We start from the raw sequence: 17,980 nt of genomic DNA on the forward strand, positions 1-17,980 counted from the left end.
AGTTGTAATGTGACAAACTACACAGATGTCCGCTCAAGTGGCCACCGTTCTGTCATAGCTGCCTTAAATTAAAAAATGCACAGATGAGAGAAGGCTACCATATGCCTGTCACTGTAAATCTTGGCAAATTAATGCAAGGTAAATGTGGAAGGTAGACAGTGCCAGCTTGAATCCACTTTCTCTGTGCGTGGCTAATGAGACGAGGGACCCGGAGGACGTACTCGAGCGGAAATCTACCCAGTCATTACGTACTTTGCTGGTGGGAAATGCGCTCCATATGCTTTATGTCCCTAGAAACATCCGGAGACATGACACTTTATAACCTGTTTTCGTATAGGTTAAGGTTAGAGCTTCTCAGGAGCAAGACTCTATTTACATTTATGGATATGAAAGGTGCTTTTGTCCAAATCGATGTACACTGCATACAGGGTGTATGTTATATTAGTTTGTGTAATCCTTTGGAGTTGAACCCAAGACCTTGGGGTACACAGTTACTCTGTTATTGCATTACCTATGGATACATTCCACTGAAACCAGAATCTGATCGGTGTCACAACATTGCCTTAATTTTGAATATATATACACATTGTTTAACCATTTAAAGGGGCCATATGACACGGCTAAAACTAATATTATCATTTGTTTGAGATGTAATGCAATGTATTATTTAAGGTTCAAAAACGCTGTATTTTCCACATACCGTGCATGTTTGTATCTCCTCTTTGCCCCGCCTCTCTGAAATGCACGGATGTTTTACAAAGCTCATTGCTTTGAAAAGTGAGGTGTGCTATGATTGGCCAGTTAACCAGTGCGTAGTGATTGGTCGAATACTGCAAGCGTGTGACGGAAATGTAACGCTTCTTGCCATATTTGGAACATCAGGTTCCAAAGCAATTGTACTGACAGGTACGCCCACCTTACTTACGTATACATTTGGGCGGTCTTAATCAAATCATAAAAGTCAAATCATACCACGAACTGATGTAGATTTGTGGGGGTGTGGTTACACGAGGTGTTTCAGGCAGGTCTGGGTGAGCATTCGCTTTTAGATAGAATGCATCTTTTTTTCTGACACTTAAATTTTTGCCATTTTACGTGTCTAATACATGCATGGGCAACTTCTAACATACCAAAGACACAGAAAAACACGTATTCGCGCCATATGACCCCTTTAAAACAAAGCCTGTTTTTACCATTTTGAAAATAAAAGCATGCATGATTAAATAATTGAATTCACGTCCTACCAGCATATTACAATATTTTCTACTTTGTTTCAGTATATCCACCATAGGTTGATCCATCTGACTCCGGCAGACTACGACGACTTTGTGAACATCATCCGAAGTGCTCGCGGGGCGTTTTGCCTGACACCAGTTGGCATGATGCAGTTCAACGATGTGCTGCAGAACCTGAAAAGGGGAAAACAGACTAAGGAACTCTGGCAAAGGATCTCCTTGGAGATGGCCACTTTCTCACCCTGAATGCTGGGAAAGAAATGGCCATTATACCTGCAGCTATCCCCAGACCACTAACACGGCTCAATCCGACACACAGCTTTCTCCGTTCCCTCTTAAAGGAAGTGTAGCCAAGGCAACATCCTCTACAAGTCCACTCACATGACAGAACGTTTAGTCCTGAAGTCTTTCAAGTCATGAGAATGTGGTACATAGCTACTGGGGCAGGGAATTACTCCAGTTGATGGGTCCCTCCTTTGTCGAGTCGTTGATCCCAGTGTTGTGTCTGACCTTGTTTTTCTTCTCTCTCTCTTTTTTTGGTGTGTATTGTCAAGTAACGTAATGGCTATCAATGTTTAATCTATCTGTCCTAACATCCCGCATTCACTGATTTCTGTGCTTTGATTTGTTGAGTTCATTTAGGGGGTTTCCATTTGCTGTGTTCATGTTGGGTTCAAATTTGAATGAAACCACTAAATGTCAGGCTCATACTGCAACATTCCTCTACCCTCGAGAACCGAGTCTCCGCCGGTCATAAAGGATTTCAACGTTGGATAATTGATGGCAGTGTAAAATAAGAAAAACTTTGTTGAAACGATTAAAGAGACATTTATTATGACACAATAATCAAAGTACGGGTGAGGATTCTTCAATGGTTTGTTTTATCTTTTGTTTTTAATACTTTGTATAGTATGGTGTGTCTGAAGAGTAAGATGAGAAATGGAAGAATGTTATTGCTGATTGAGCTATGGGTTCCCTTTTCCAGTCAACTGCTGGTGGCTTGAGTGCTGGAACAGAGAAGTCTGGCTGGACCAGATTACGCAGCTTTTAACTTTTGCTTTTATAAATGTCAGCCGTGACTTTAGTTCCAAACAATTAGGGCTTCCAGGCATTTAAATTGGTTTCTTTTAAAGCCGAAATCCACTGATTGGACAAGTCATTTCTGATACAATTAATGGACTTTGGTATTTGTGCAATTTCATATTTCAAAAGTTGGCCTAACCACACAGTCTGGTTTTCCCTCTCATTTCAAAATGGGTTAACTGCTTCCCTTGGCTTAGCGTAGGTGAGTGGTCAATAAACGTCACTGCCAGATTCCCATGTTCCCAGCATCAGCTCAGCCCCAGCTTTGGAACTCATTAGTGGAGAGCGACTGTGTAGAAAATGTACTGTGATATTTTTGTATTCTTCAAGTGTAGCTTGGTTGGGAAAAAAACAAACAAAAATCTATATAAATACATATAAATATATAAACTGTGCTGATTGCAAAAATCTAGAATAAATGGGGGAAAGATAAAACTAAATTGGAACAAAGCAATATTAAAAATGTAGAGTTTACTTAATAAAGGTAAATCAAAACACTAATAATTTGTGTTTTATCTGTGTCTAAACATTTATGACCATATGTGAGCAGATCTTTGGGTCAATACACATTTAGCTGGTAACTGAACAATATTCGTTTTTTTTTTTACAATGTTACAGTTTTAGGTCTGTTATGAAGGTTACTTCCTTCAAATGCTGTTGTAGTTAAACTTCTCAAAGCAGAAGAGCGTGCATTCAACATTGCACTGGATGTATTTTCATCGCCTGGGGGCGCTAGAAGGTTAAACATCCAAACTCTGCCGTTATGTGGCGACTTGGATTTCTTTTGATAGACGAATTGACACACAACTTTCCAATTCAATCACACGCTTAGTTTTGGTGCAAAGAACATTTTTTTGTGATGATTAGTTCCTTAAGTGATTATTCATTATCGTTCAAACTTAATGTTAAACGATGAATGGTTTACAATGTCAAACCTTAAATCCTTTGAATTAAAATTAAAGTCCGTTATAAATGTAATTAAAAAAGACACGCCGGTCCTTGTTTGGGCCCCTAACGTTACCTCATAACCTACTCGAAGGTGCACTCTGTGGGAAACAAGTATGTTCACTTCCACATCGCAGGGCTTTCCTGAATAAAATGATCTATCGAACTATTAAATTTTAAAAAATTGTTTAAAAGTGGGTTTGAACCTGGTTCGAATAATTGTTTCACTTCCAATCTGAGGTTCACATTTTAAAATGATCTCATATAATGTCTTGTGAAACGTTGACGGGTCGGTGGTGTCCCCCATTCCACCGATGATTTGGTTCATTCCAGAGTTTTCTGTAGGTAGAGCGTCTCGACTCTCGAGCCAACAGCAGCATCACAACTGAGTGAAGATGGCGGCTCAGTGATGCTGTCAACGAGACTGAGTTTACCCGTTTCTTTAAACTTGATAAATTTGTAATGCTCTTTTTCGGATAGCTGTATCAAAGGAAAGTGAATCTGTGAGTACTGTTTTGTGGTGTCTTCATAATAAACGTGATTTTGCCCCTTAAGAAGTAAAAAATGCTACTGCTAGCCGCGCTAACCTCGTTCTGAGGAAAATCCAAGGGAACGAATTACGAACATGCATTTATTTTAAAGCGCTTATACGCAAAGAACGCATGAAAATTAAGACAAAAGCAAAGACAATTTAAAGTGTCAAAGCTCTCTTGGGTGCATAAAAATGCATTCAGCACCGAAACACACTATATAATCCGTGGTGAAGTTTGGCGTTTCGATGATGAGTTTTGCAGATATATGGAAGTTTTCTGTAGTTTGTGATTTTAATCCAGACATCCAGCAAGTGTTGGTAATATCTTTACTGAAAGACTGACTGTCTCGTTTATATATTTTGCACATTTCTCATACGTAGTAATAGGAGCAAAGAGTGCGCGAGCGCAAGCCTGGGTTCCGAGCAGTCGGGACAAAAGCAAAGCGAGATGCTTGTTGCTTTTTAATGCTTGTGATTTTTAATGTGTCTGTAAAAGTTTATGGACAGATGGAGTCTTCATTGGAGGCTAGAGTAGTTCCGAGTAGCCTTGCCATCTCACGCTATAGAGACTAGATTTATTTAAAAATGGACGGTAATGAATTTTACATGGGCTTTTCTCTGTTCTCATTTTAGGAATGTCTCATGTGTCAGCCGTTGGTGCACTGCTATAAAACTCTGGTTAAAACGATTATTCTGTGCGTATTTTGAACATGACATTTTATTAAAATATTTAATAGGACGTGCATTACTTTTGGATGTTTTTGTACTTTTGGATGTTTTTGTACTTTTGGATGGTCTTATTTAGTTGTGTAGTTCTGAGAAATGTGTTATTTTTGAGACGTTTTGATATTTTATAATAAAAGTGTGCATCTATAAAATAACATTTATGTAACGTCTGTATATTTTTTAGGTATTGTAACTTCTCTTTCGTTATTCAGTTATCAATGTTATTAAACACAGTTGTACTTATAATTAATTTGATACATGCTTGCTTATGAGAAATAGATTCTGGCAGTGAATTTTGTGTTATCCGATGACAAGATTCCTCTAGATCTTTGCACACACTCATCATCTAGTTGTTTTATTGCCTGATAGGAATTTCAAGACATTCTTATGAATGGTCAGTATTTATAAAAAGTAGATGTATGACTCTGACTATGTTTTCATTGTGTGTGATCAATCTTTATTCAGTAATTGAATATTCTGTATATTTGTTTGTTTTCTTTTCCTTTCTGTTCCCATGCAGATTGTTTAAAACAGGGAGAGCATATGCCCTTACACCATAACTCATCCCACTCAGTCCCTAAAAGCATGACCCAATTAGTATTGAATTTTGAGTTGAAGATGAGTTCCGTTCTGTCCTGAGAGCATTATAAATGCCCAAGATAATTTTGTAAATGAGCGTCGGTCCTGGTGGTGACAGTCAGAGTGTGTGTGTGTGTGTGTGTGTGTGTGTGTGTGTGTGTGTGTGTGTGTGTGTGTGTGTGTGTGTGTGTGTGTGAGAAGGTTAAAAAAACTGAAAGTGGGACAAGACTTGGATTAAGTTTCAGTAGAGTAGGAGAAAAATCCAGAATCCTATTAGATTAATGACTTCAGATGACCAGGCTCTTTATTTTCCTTTCGTATCCTTAAAGCTGGTATTAATTTCAGCCCTGTATCTTAATTGCATGCATATAGTATTACATGCTTGCTGGCTGTGTGTAAAATTACCTTTTAGAAGGACAGTTGAACTGAATTTAAAAACTCATCTGCATTGTGCATTTTACCATTCAAAATGTATAATGATTCCAATCTTATAAAAGCGTTTGTGTCATGTGATGGCGTTGTGAAATAATACCAGGCTCTCTATCTATAAAGTTCAACTTTAATTTGTGATGATAACCGCATTTGCTGCAGTGCAGTCCACTGTTTACTGTCACTCTCCACTAGTAAGGACCAGGACAGAATATAGGGTATATAATTTTTTCAGTCCGTGTAATCTTCAGGGAGCTGAGTCAGGTCCTGTGCAGCGCTGGGAAATTAGAGAGGCATGTCAACACTGAGGATTGTAAAGGTTGATCGCAGCTATGCAATGACGGAAACACTCCTCGAGTGTTGTGGAATGTATGAGCAGATGTAGGGTTGTTTTCCAGACCAATAGTTTTGAGGACACCAAGTCTAATAATAGTAATAATGTGAATCTGTAATAGTCTGTTTGCATTAAGTGTGGGGGGAAAACTTTCAGGACTGGAATGAAAATTACTGCTGTTTCTTTGTGGTGATGCTGGATCACTCTGTTTGAGTTTGTGCAATGTTTTTCAACATATGGGCCTAATTCCTATGAAACTTTTTACTCGCAGTCTTTGGTTAAGTACGTTGGAAAGACACCTGTTGTAGCTTTCATCCGGTCAAGGAATTCAAGCTATAAGAACAAGCCTCACGTACCCATGCAAAGCAGAAGCCATTGCTTCACCGAGTCAAGAGGCAGAGGCAAATGGACTGTCATCATTCACTCATCACTTCCTTGGGTTTCTAATAGCAGATCAGTATGCTGGGACTAATAGCCCTTGTTATTAATAAAAAGGGGATGCTGTTGGAATCGCTGTGTAGCAGGGGTCAAGAGGTGGAAGTATTAATGGCATGCTAGTTCAATATCAGATTAGTTCAGAGTTGATTGCCAGTCCAGCAGGGATACGAGCATCCTTCATCTGCAAGCCTGTGGGGCTTCAGTTAGCTTTGTATTATCATCACAGGTTACGGCATTGAAGAGACTGATCTTTTTTATCTAGTGGTTGATGAATTATGAATGATTTGGATTTAAGTGTGGGGAATTTGTGGCTCTTCTTTCCAGACTAAAATGTAAGTGGTAATGCAGTAGCATATTAATAATTGTGAGGATTCGCACTGTTTATTAGATTTGAATTAATTTTCACGTTTATTTCATATGCTCGGTTTTTTTTCTAATAGTTACATTAGATACATTGTGCATAGATTTGTAGGCCTGAACAGGTGTGTCAGCATTTAACTTGAGGTGTTATGTTTTTTTAAGGCTGTATGCTTTATTTGTATGTGCTTTCAGCTGTTTGCACACCTCTGATAAACAGAATTTTAATTGCAGGATTTTTGTGCTTCCCTTATGTATTTCTGGTTATCTGGCCATTGCCAGGACATCTCACCTGGTTTGAAACTCATGAGATGGATTCTTTCCACATGCCTCAAATATTACGTCTCTTTCTCATTTTATCTATCTCGCTGCACAGCTGCATATTTAAAAAACGTGTTTATTTTCTTCCTGAAGTTTCTCAGGGGATAACTTTGAGTGTGACTAATTGAAAAGCCATGCAGGGTAAGCACAACTCTCCCATACTGACTGTAAGCCACCTCCTCCTGGTGCTGATTCACAGGTGGGGGGTGGTGGTTTAATTTAAACTTGATGATCGGGAAGAGCCCTCTGAAATGTCTGTGCTAGACAGCATTACCAGACTGGTCTCCTCGGCCAGAGAGGCGATATCTCAGGGTGGTTACACACTGTCAGTGGAAAACCTAAAATTAGTTTAGTAATTTGGAAATCTCAGTCTTAAAAGATCATGCAATGCATGTCATTTTTTATAATAGACACAGATGACTTTAAGCAAGTCACTATCAGATATTGCTCTTTTTATATAACTAACTTAGTGGTAGTTTACATTACATACATCATTTACTCACCCTCTTGTCATTTCAAACCTGTATGACTTTCTTCTTTCACAGAACACAAAAGAAGATATTTTGAAGAATGGTGTAACTTTCCCCCATTCACTTGCATTGGTTTTGTGTCCATAGAATAGAAGTGAATGGGGTGCTGTTCGGTTACCAACTTTCTTTTTTGGGTGAACTATCACTTTAAAACAGGGAAAGAGTTGGGGGTGGGAAATAATTTTTGTCTGATGAATAAAAGAGAGGTTAATGTCATTCTTTTTTTTGGTTTTATTTGGTGACATTACCTATAATCTATAAGGCTGTAAAAATAATTTACTACACCAAATTCTACTTTGCATCATGTACTGTAAACACAAAAGGTTGCTCAAGAACCAACCCTAACGCAAAGCTAGATTTCTCTTCATGAGATAAATGATGAAAAGAGACCTTGTTCTGTGAGGAGATAATTTTAAGGTTTAGTAAATAACAATAGTTGGTCCACTTGCATAATGTGTTAAAGGGGTCATATGACACAGCTAAAACGAATATTATCGTTTGTTTTAGATGTAATGCAATGTGTATACACGATTTAAGGTTCAAAAACAACAAAACTTTTCCACATAACGGGCATGTTTGCATCTCCTCTTTGCCCCGCCTCTCTGAAACGCACTGATTTTTTACAAAGCTCATCGCTCTGAAAAGCGAGGTGTGCTGGCCAGTTAACCAGTGCGTAATGGTTGGGTACGGAAACCCCGGTGCCATATTACCTATGTATCCGGTATGTAACTGGACCGAATCAAAACACACATTTCGGTTCCTCATTTCGGTGCCACTTAAATGCTGACTGAGCCGTCGATTGAGACATTTGCCCTCATTCACGTGAACGAAAGTCAGAAACTTCAGATAATACAAATCCAACACATTTTATACAATGGTTAAACGGATCGCGAATGATCTGTGATACGCACGGATCGGAACGCGCATGACCCGTTGATTCATCATAGTGAAAGACAGTTTTAACGCGCGCTCTCATCTCCCTCCATCCATCTCGGCGAGTTCAGCATTCATCACCTGGCGCAAGTCTTTAACTTCAACCGCCGCATAAGGCAAGTTTTAAAGTGAAATTAACGATAATTTGAAATGCATATGACACGTCTGCAATGCAAGCGATCACAATAAAACTGTTGTGTGCGTTTAAAATTAACGAAGCGCGTGCTGCGTGCCGTGGAATTCGTTCTTAACACAGTAACGTATTTGACAAGACAAGTAAAACACAGCAGTGAAAGTGCTAAAATCTTATAGCATCTGTCATCCTAATATCTAGACATGCAGTCTTGTCAAGCTTTTTACTCTGACTGCATGTATAGGCATATAATTATACTTATTCGTCATTATACATACTGTCTGTTTTTAAAATAATGTACATATAATGTAGCCAAGTGGTCTCTGTAAATTGACTTAATCAATCTGTTGATATATTCTATGCATTTTCTGCCCATATTTAATACAACTATGGGGAGCATTTAGTTGTAGCTGTAGGGTAAACAGTAAACACTATAACATCTTTCTAGCAATGTTAGTGTACATGCTCATTTCACATTCACTTTAATTGTGAATTTGTTGTGAATTTTTTTATTACTTAATAGATATTTTTTAATTGAGCATTTTGTTCTTTAATGTCATCCACTGGTGTTTTGTGGCTCTTTTTTAAAAGTATCGATTTAGGCACCTGTACCGTTTTAAAAATATTGACGTGGCACTGGTATCGGTAAAAACACAAACGATACCCAATCCTAGTAATGATTGGTCGAATACTGCAAGCGTGTGATGGAAATGTAACGCCTCTTACCATATTTGGAACATCAGGTTCCAAAGCAATTGTACTGACAGGTACGCCCATCTTACTTGCGTTTACATTTGGGCGGTCTTATGGCCTCTTTACACAGAAATTGAATCTGCCACAGAGACGCTTAAAGCGGCAACGAGTATCTTTTGCTCACTGTTGCCCCACGTGGTTGATAAGCGGAATTGTCTGTATGCAGTGTCGTAAAAACTGTCGCAAAGATTTCCCGCTGGCAGCTCAATACACGTGAGTTTGTTTACTAAGCCGACGGACCCAGATACGTCTTTCAAACTATGTCCACCGATCAGGTAAAGTAGTCCGTGTTACCATATGTTCTTCGTATATCAATACAAAGATTTATGTATCGTTTCTCCATAATTATAAACTGTAATGTCAACAAAGAACGGTAAGTAAGCCTAGATGTTTTTGCTTGCATAGTTCTCGTGTATGTAGCATTGTTTGCAAAGGGTGTCATTTGTATAATAAAATGAAATATTGACCACAAAATCATGTCAGACATAAAGTAAACTGGGGAAAACAGACATTTGTAACTACATTACAAAACATAAATAATAAGTAATATTGTATGACAACATTAGCCTAATCAACGACTGAACTGTTCAACATTCACGTGGTTTACTGGTCTGAACAAAATAATCTGCTACTTTTTACCACAACATGTTTAGTGTGGTTTTTTAGTCTTTATTTACAAGCACTACACACATTCATGACGAGACACGACAACATGCTAGCTATTGACACCGGCAACCGTATATTATCTCTCAGCTACCTTACGGTTTTAAAGTGCGAACCGGTGTTGCGCCAATGACACAGACTAATAACAAATACGTTCAGAAGTACAGACAGTAACAAAAAATGTACAAATAACACTTATAAATCCAGGAGCAGGACCGCTAGGTCTGCATCCGTTTTGCAACCCGTTGCCTCTTGCTGCTCGCGCCACCGAGTGTAAGCCCGTCCGATATTGATTCGTGACCGGCCTCGTGTCCGATCACTCTCTCGCTTTCTTTTCTTTGCTTCCTCCGACAAAACCCTCTTTGTTTTTTGGCTGGCTCTGCCATGGTGATGTTTTGGATAGTTTCGTCTTACTGTTAGCTCTGCTGTTGGCCAACTTCTCCCAGGCTACGACTAAAACGTGATGTATGCCGTAAAGCAGGGGATAGGCGGGTCTTGTACCGGCCTGAACACCAAAGTTACAAGTGCAATTTCAGCCGATAGGTGGCTGCTTAGGTAGTAACGGCAGTAAAATTCGTCCAGTTAAAAGTTGTCCTACCACTAAAATAATTTTAGAGACATTTTAGAGAAAAGTTACTCGTTGCCGCTTTAACTCGCCTGTGTAAAGACGCCATTAGTCAACTCATACCACGAACTGATGTAGATTTGTGGGGGTGTGGTTACACGAGGCGTTTCAGGCAGGTCTGGGTAAGCATTTGCTTTTAGATAGAATACATCTTTTGTTCCGATACTTTAATTTGTCTAATACATGCATGGGCAACTTATAACACACCAAAAACACGTGTTCGTGCCATATGACCCCTTTAAATATGTGAATGTATTTTAGTGTTGTGTAGTGACAAAAAACCAACCAATAATGAAATTAGGGATGCACCGAAACGAAAATTCTTGGCCGAAGCCGAACATGATGTGAAACACTTGGCCGAAGGCTGAATAATACCGAACACCGAACATGGTTTTTGGCATTTCTTCTATTTATTAAGCCATTTTTTTCACTAGTGCACAAACTGAATAGTCAAAATGTGTTTTTTATAATTTGTGTTGCTTTTCAATAAAATACAATACAACTTAATATAAAATTGAGCAAAACAAAGTACAAACCCGATTCCAAAAAAGTTGGGACACTGTACAAATTGTGAATAAAAACAGAATGCAATGATGTGGAAGTTTCAAATTTCAATATTTTATTCAGAATACAACATAGATGACATATCAAATGTTTAAACTGAGAGAATGTATCATTTTAAGGGAAAAATAAGTTGATTTTAAATTTCATGGCATCAACACATCTCAAAAAAGTTGGGACAAGGCCATGTTTACCACTGTGTGGCATCCCCTCTTCTTTTTATAACAGTCTGCAAACGTCTGGGGACTGAGGAGACAAGTTGCTCAAGTTTAGGAATAGGAATGTTGTCCCATTCTTGTCTAATACAGGCTTCTAGTTGCTCGACTGTCTTAGGTCTTCTTTGTCGCATCTTCCTCTTTATGATGCGCCAAATGTTTTCTATGGGTGAAAGATCTGGGACGCGGCTGCCTTCCTAAAGAGACGACGTCTGGATGGGAGCATATGTTGTTCTAGAACTTGGATATACCTTTCAGCATTGATGGTGCCTTTCCAGATGTGTAAGCTGCCCATGCCACACGCACTCATGCAACCCCATACCATCAGAGATGCAGGCTTCTGAACTGAGCGCTGATAACAACTTGGGTTGTCCTTGTCCTCTTTAGTCCGGATGACATGGCGTCCCAGTTTTCCAAAAAGAACTTCAAATTTTGATTCGTCTGACCACAGAACAGTTTTCCACTTTGCCACAGTCCATTTTAAATGAGCCTTGGCCCAGAGAAAACGCCTGCGCTTCTGGATCATGTTTAGATATGGCTTCTTTTTTGACCTATAGAGTTTAAGCCGGCAACGGCGAATGGCACGGTGGATTGTGTTCACCGACAATGTTTTCTGGAAGTATTCCTGAGCCCATGTTGTGATTACCATTACAGTAGCATTCCTGTATGTGATGCAGTGCCGTCTAAGGGCCCGAAGATCACGGGCATCCAGTATGGTTTTCCGGCCTTGACCCTTACGCACAGAGATTGTTCCAGATTCTCTGAATCTTTGGATGATATTATGCACTGTAGATGATGATAACTTCAAACTCTTTGCAATTTTTCTCTGAGAAACTCCTTTCTGATATTGCTCCACTATTTTTCGAAGCAGCATTGGGGGAATTGGTGATCCTCTGCCCATCTTGACTTCTGAGAGACACTGCCACTCTGAGAGGCTCTTTTTATACCCAATCATGTTGCCAATTGACCTAATAAGTTGCAAATTGGTCCTCCAGCTGTTCCTTATATGTACATTTAACTTTTCCGGCCTCTTATTGCTACCTGTCCCAACTTTTTTGGAATGTGTAGCTCTCATGAAATCCAAAATGAGCCAATATTTGGCATGACATTTCAAAATGTCTCACTTTCAACATTTGATATGTTATCTATATTCTATTGTGAATAAAATATAAGTTTATGAGATTCGTAAATTATTGCATTCCTTTTTTATTCACAATTTGTACAGTGTCCCAACTTTTTTGGAATCGGGTTTGTAATTCAAACAAAAAATTGAGCCCTCTCCCTTCATGAATAGCCTATATTAATTAGGCCTATAACTGACTGCTAAAAGAATGTAATGTAAGTTACTCTGTACCCCTACAACAAAACAGTTCATTAAAAAGTGTCATTCCACATTAGGCCTATAAACTAAAAATAGAATAAACGTAAAACTGTGGATTATTATAGGCTACATTGCAAAATGATTTGAGAAAAAAAAAACATCCAATGCAAGCAAATCTGACTGATGCTGACTGACAACCATTTCAGTTCACGTCTCTCCTCCAAACTCCGCCCACAAAAGCTGACTGTTCTCTCAGAAGGTGCACTCGTGGCCGGTGCACAGAACATACTTTGACAGAGTTGTTTAGTACAGGGAACTGTGTGCACGCGACCACTGTATGATGTCAAAGGATGTCGCGAGCGGCGGGGCTACTGTCAGACAGCCCGCTTCCGTCTGAAGTAAAGTTACCGACCGGTAAAGACGCTTTCATTCAGAAATTTACTTCCGTGCGGCAAGTCCATGCTGTGTCTTTCTCTGACACTTTAAAATGCTCCACATCCCAGCCACGCACACACACACGACACACGCATGCACACACGCCACACACAACAACCACACGACTAAAATGTTTGCGGAGTAATAAAGCGCACGCGTGTCTCTGTCTCTCTCTCTCTCTCTCTCTCTCTCTCTCTCTCTCTCTCTCTCTCTCTCTCTCTCTCTCTCTCTCTCTCTCTCTCTCTCTCTCTCCTCTCTCTCTCTCTCTCTCTCTCTCTCTCTCTCTCTCTCTCTCTCTCTCTCTCTCTCTCTCTCTCTGCGCTGGTTGCTGCTTGATTGTATCGCGAGTCATGTTCGGTAAAATTTATTCGGCCACTTCACATATTCGGCTATACTTGCATATACTTGCGTTTTTTGGTATTTTTGGCCGAACATTTTCGGTGGCCAAACATTCGGTGCATCCCTAAATGAAATGTCACTTTTTGTGATGCTAGTGAAACAGACCTTTCATGTATTAGAACTTTCTTAACGAACTGATTACGGTGTATTTGACTTGCTATGCTATAGTTGTGTTTGTATGTTATGTCTCGATAGAGAATATTTTGGTATATTCAGACTAAAACCATAACATATAAGTATAGATGTTTTTCATAAACAGTGTTCTATGTCCTCCAGTGAAGTCCCATCTAAAATGCATGCTAATAATGCCTACAGCAGACCAGTATTAATCAGAGGGGTGGGGAGTGCACCTCTAGAATGCTTTTACCCTTTAGGTTAAAGAAATGGTAGATTGATTCAATTATCTGTAAATGAGAGATCAAAGGATCAAAAAAGATCAAAACAACATTTTTTGAAGTAGCGGTGGCAGATTAGTTCTTCTAATCTCTTCAGGGTTTTTCTGATTTCCGTCAAGAGCTCTTGTACACAAGGTTGCTACAAAGAGCAGTGCTTCCACTGGTTCAAGCTGAAACCTCTCTTACATCAGCCCTCATGCTTAAGTTGGAGAGGTATAGTCTGCTTTTCCGTCAGTTGTTCTTTCATTTAAATGAATGAAAGTCTTCTTTAATGCAAAATGTTTGTTCTTCATTTTTGACATCTGTTTTTCTGTTTGTGAAATGTTCCAAAGGATGTTGTCTGTGTCTTTAAACAACCATGTTACCTTAATGGAAGTATTATGGTGTATGGTATGTCTGTGGGCAGTTTTTAAAGACCCCCAGGGCATTGTAAACATGCAGACATACTGCTGTCAGCTTCCTAAACACTAAATCATTTGAGTTTTATGGAATCAAGCAGTTGCTTCACTGAAGTTGTCACTGAAGTTCAAGGTCAGGTGCTTAATTTGTTTTGCTGTGAATTGGCAACTGTGAACAGTTATCTGTAGTTAAATGAGCTGAAGTGCATTTTAGTTTCTCTACAAATGTTGATCTTTGTGGTGAATTATACATTTTTTAATTTCTGCTAGGGATGCACCGAATGTTCGGCAACCGAAAATAGCAAATAAGTTTGTTCGGTGAATAAGTGAAATGGCCGATTAATTTTTACCGAACATGACGTGTGATATGATCAAGCAACCAGCGCAGAGAGAGAGCGAGAGAGGCGCTTTATTAATGCAGCAAATATGTCGGCAGTGTGTGGAGCATTTTAAAGTGTCAGAGAAAGACACAGCATGGAACTTGCCGCGCAGGAGTAAATTTCAGAATGAAAGCACCTTTACTGGTCATAAACGTGTGTACTTCAGACTGGAGCGGGCGGTGTGGCAGTTGCCCTGTCACTCACGACATCCTTTGACATCATACAGTGGTCGCGTGCACACAATTCCATGTACTAAACAACTTGATAAAAATTAGGTTCTGTGTACACAAGTGCACCTTCTGAGAGAACAGTGACAGTCAGCTTTTGGAGGAGAGACGTGAACTGAAATGGTTGTCAGTAGGGCTGTGAACGATTAATCGAGATTACCAATAAATCATGCTGAAATCGAGCTGGCTGCGATTATGCAAGGCATTGATAATTTTTTTATGCGTAGCTTGCGGCTCTGGGATCAGTAGGAAATGCTGCTCGATCTAAAAGCAGTGCAAGTTTGAGTCGCTTATAACGTGCATTTAAAAAAGCAACACCCGTCAAACATAATCATTATAAATATACTTTATTATCATGAAAATACCCGAGGAGGCTTGAGGAACAATTTCCTAGAACTACGTGTGTTATGGGCTGTGTCCGAAATAGCCCCTCCTATACCCTAATATTGTGCACTATTTGAGGGGACATCCATTTTTAGTCGTGTCCGAATTCATAGTGGACATTATTGAGTGCACTCATTCAATCCCATGATGCATCATAATAATGAGTGTACAACCGATGTACACTCACGGCTAGCTGGCGCCCACAGCATTTCGAGTGTACAGGGTGTCCAAATTTACTCACTCGTTTTCACCCGCTCCTTAAAGTGGACTATATTAGTGAACTAATGTAGGGAATAGTGAATGAGGGTATAGTGGGTGATTTCGGACACAGCCTAGGTCTTCTTCTGCAGTGCGTATTTGGAGTTTCCGCACGAGAGCGCCCTCTGGCTTTAATTAAATTGTTTAATATGATTTCTTGCCTGTTATATACAGGATGAACGGAGCGTCCCGTGCGCAGCTCGCGCCCACATGTGCTTTCATAGCGACACAGCGCACACAGCACTGCTGCCTGTTTACATACAGTACAAAATGCGAGTTTGTATTACGTTATTTTAAATACGTTTATGAGCGTATAAAAGCATGGATTAATTAATTAGATTTCTTTTATCCGCATTTTTCTGTTCTCTTTCTGTAGCGCGAGTCATAGACAGATTCAGTGTATGTTGCTGTGAGAAGAGAAGGTTCACACAGTTCAAGAGAGAGTGATTGACAGCGTGATGCGATCAATCGTTTCCACCCACCAATAGATTATATACAGTTTTAGGTATGACATGATGTGTTTATTGAGCTTTAGTTCATTTAACTTTTCTGTACTACAACCTTTTGAAGTCAAATCTCACTATTATATTTTATATTTACAAAAATACTGTAGGTATATTTTAGGAGCTGTTTGATTTGTTTTACTTTTTGATAATATTTGTTTTTCTGAGGGTCTAGACTACATGCAGGTGGTTGACTACTTCATTTTGCGCACTTTATTTCCATAAGGGTTCATTTGACTGCAGATAATGTTTCAAACGTCAAATTGATCGCTCTTCACTTTTCCAGACTGCTGAGATATAGGCTGTTATTACTCAACTACCTTAGCATGCCCTCAGCATGTTGAGATGCTCTCCACTTTAAAACGATGCTCCTGTAAATAGGCTTCTCAACGGAGAGAAATCGATGGGCATTTGCTATTGCTTCACATTTTAAGAAGGCAAGCACAAGAGTGAGCCCTTGGGAGGTACAATTCAGTGGTTGTGTTTAACGTTCAGGTCCATTCTTATGGACCTATGGATAAAGATGAGCACCACACTGATGATGGCCAAGTTTGGTGTAATATGGTTAGCACTTACTAGTTAATTACATTAACATTTATGCATTTGACAGATGCTTTTATGTAAAGCGACCCTCTGTTTTATCCATGTGTCCTGTGGGAATCTAATCCATGTACTTCAAGAAGATTTGTTGATTGTTCCTTAGCACAAAAACGTGTCTGGATACAAAGAAACAAAAAGTAGCCAATCTCAATTATTCTTTGTTTTTTTGTTTCATGCTTTTTACATTATTCTTCACACAGTACTTTTCATGAATGTGGGAATGAGGTAAGCACTGCACTTTTGCCCAGTGTTTTTTTTTTTTTTTTTTGAGCATGGACTCCAGATGCAGAGTAAGAGACTCCATTTATAATGCAGCTTAATGCTAGTCTCTGAATATAGGGTGTTGTATTATGCACTAGTTTCTTTCTGAGCACTAGTTTCTTTCTTTCTGAATTGGAATACAGTGGTTATAGGGAAATCCACCTGGAGCACTCTTGGGCTAATTGTTTTTTCAAAGGTATAAAAGCAGCAATGCAGTGACTCAATTGAATTTCTAAGCTCTGTAACAACATTACATGCTGCATCACATTTACGTCAGAATATGAAGGTGATTTGGTCATTCAAATAGATAAGCCTACTGTCGCATTTGTTTATGGTTGCTTAGGAATGTGGCGGTGATGAAATTTTCCCACTGGTTAATAGACGTGTAAAAACACCGGTAGTACCGGTGATCCCGGGGGTGAGTGGTTTGCTGTGCACTCAAAAAAATAGCTCTTTGGTTGAACATGATTCAATGATGGACATTGGTTCCACATGTTTGTGTCACGTTTCCTCGACATGAAATGAACAGGTACACTCTACTCGGATACTTCATGTAGTGGGAGCATGAATTAATCAAGTAAGTCCAACAAGATTTATACACGTCAGAACAACTTGAATGAATCACTTTTGATTCACTTCTACCTAATAGCAACAAACACTTACACAAGGACACAAGGTCAAGCAAGAGCTGAGATCAAAAGTAAACTGATCACAGTATTAACATTACCAATGTAATGGTTCAGTTCTAAGAAACAATAATGTGTCATGTTTTCAGCCTAAGCAAATGCTCTACTCTTCAGCACAATGGTAACCTCCTAAAACCACCAACAGAACAAAAAATCTTTTAAATACCAACAAAACAAAATACTGAACATTAATAAGTCTCATTCTTATCTCATCTTCATTAAAAAAGCATAAAATAACACTTTATTTCGTCATTTACAATCATTATTCAGTCAAATGCAAAGCATGATGGGAACTGGCAGTTGCGACAACATTTTAAAATAATTTGTGTTGAATCAACATG

The 17,980-nt window shown here is 39.1% G+C and overlaps 2 protein-coding genes across 3 annotated transcripts in view; both read left to right on the forward strand.

The window, feature by feature from the left end:
* The window catches only part of zswim8 (zinc finger, SWIM-type containing 8), a 42,016-nt gene extending 39,203 nt beyond the window's left edge, over nucleotides 1-2,813 (forward strand). Inside the window, exon 26 of the mRNA XM_057341761.1 lies at nucleotides 1,278-2,813. Within this exon, the coding sequence (XP_057197744.1) occupies nucleotides 1,278-1,481 (204 nt within the window). The 3' untranslated portion in view covers nucleotides 1,482-2,813. The remainder of the gene's footprint in view (nucleotides 1-1,277) is intronic.
* An 830-nt stretch (nucleotides 2,814-3,643) lies between these two features.
* Nucleotides 3,644-17,980, forward strand: part of ndst2a (N-deacetylase/N-sulfotransferase (heparan glucosaminyl) 2a) — a 111,901-nt gene continuing 97,564 nt past the window's right edge. For both annotated transcript variants that reach the window (XM_057341897.1, XM_057341898.1), the window contains exon 1: nucleotides 3,644-3,766. The gene's annotated coding sequence lies outside the window, so the exon portion shown is untranslated. The remainder of the gene's footprint in view (nucleotides 3,767-17,980) is intronic.

Source organism: Triplophysa rosa, linkage group LG9 (genome assembly GCF_024868665.1).
Source record: "Triplophysa rosa linkage group LG9, Trosa_1v2, whole genome shotgun sequence".
Taxonomy (NCBI): Eukaryota; Metazoa; Chordata; class Actinopteri; order Cypriniformes; family Nemacheilidae; genus Triplophysa; species Triplophysa rosa.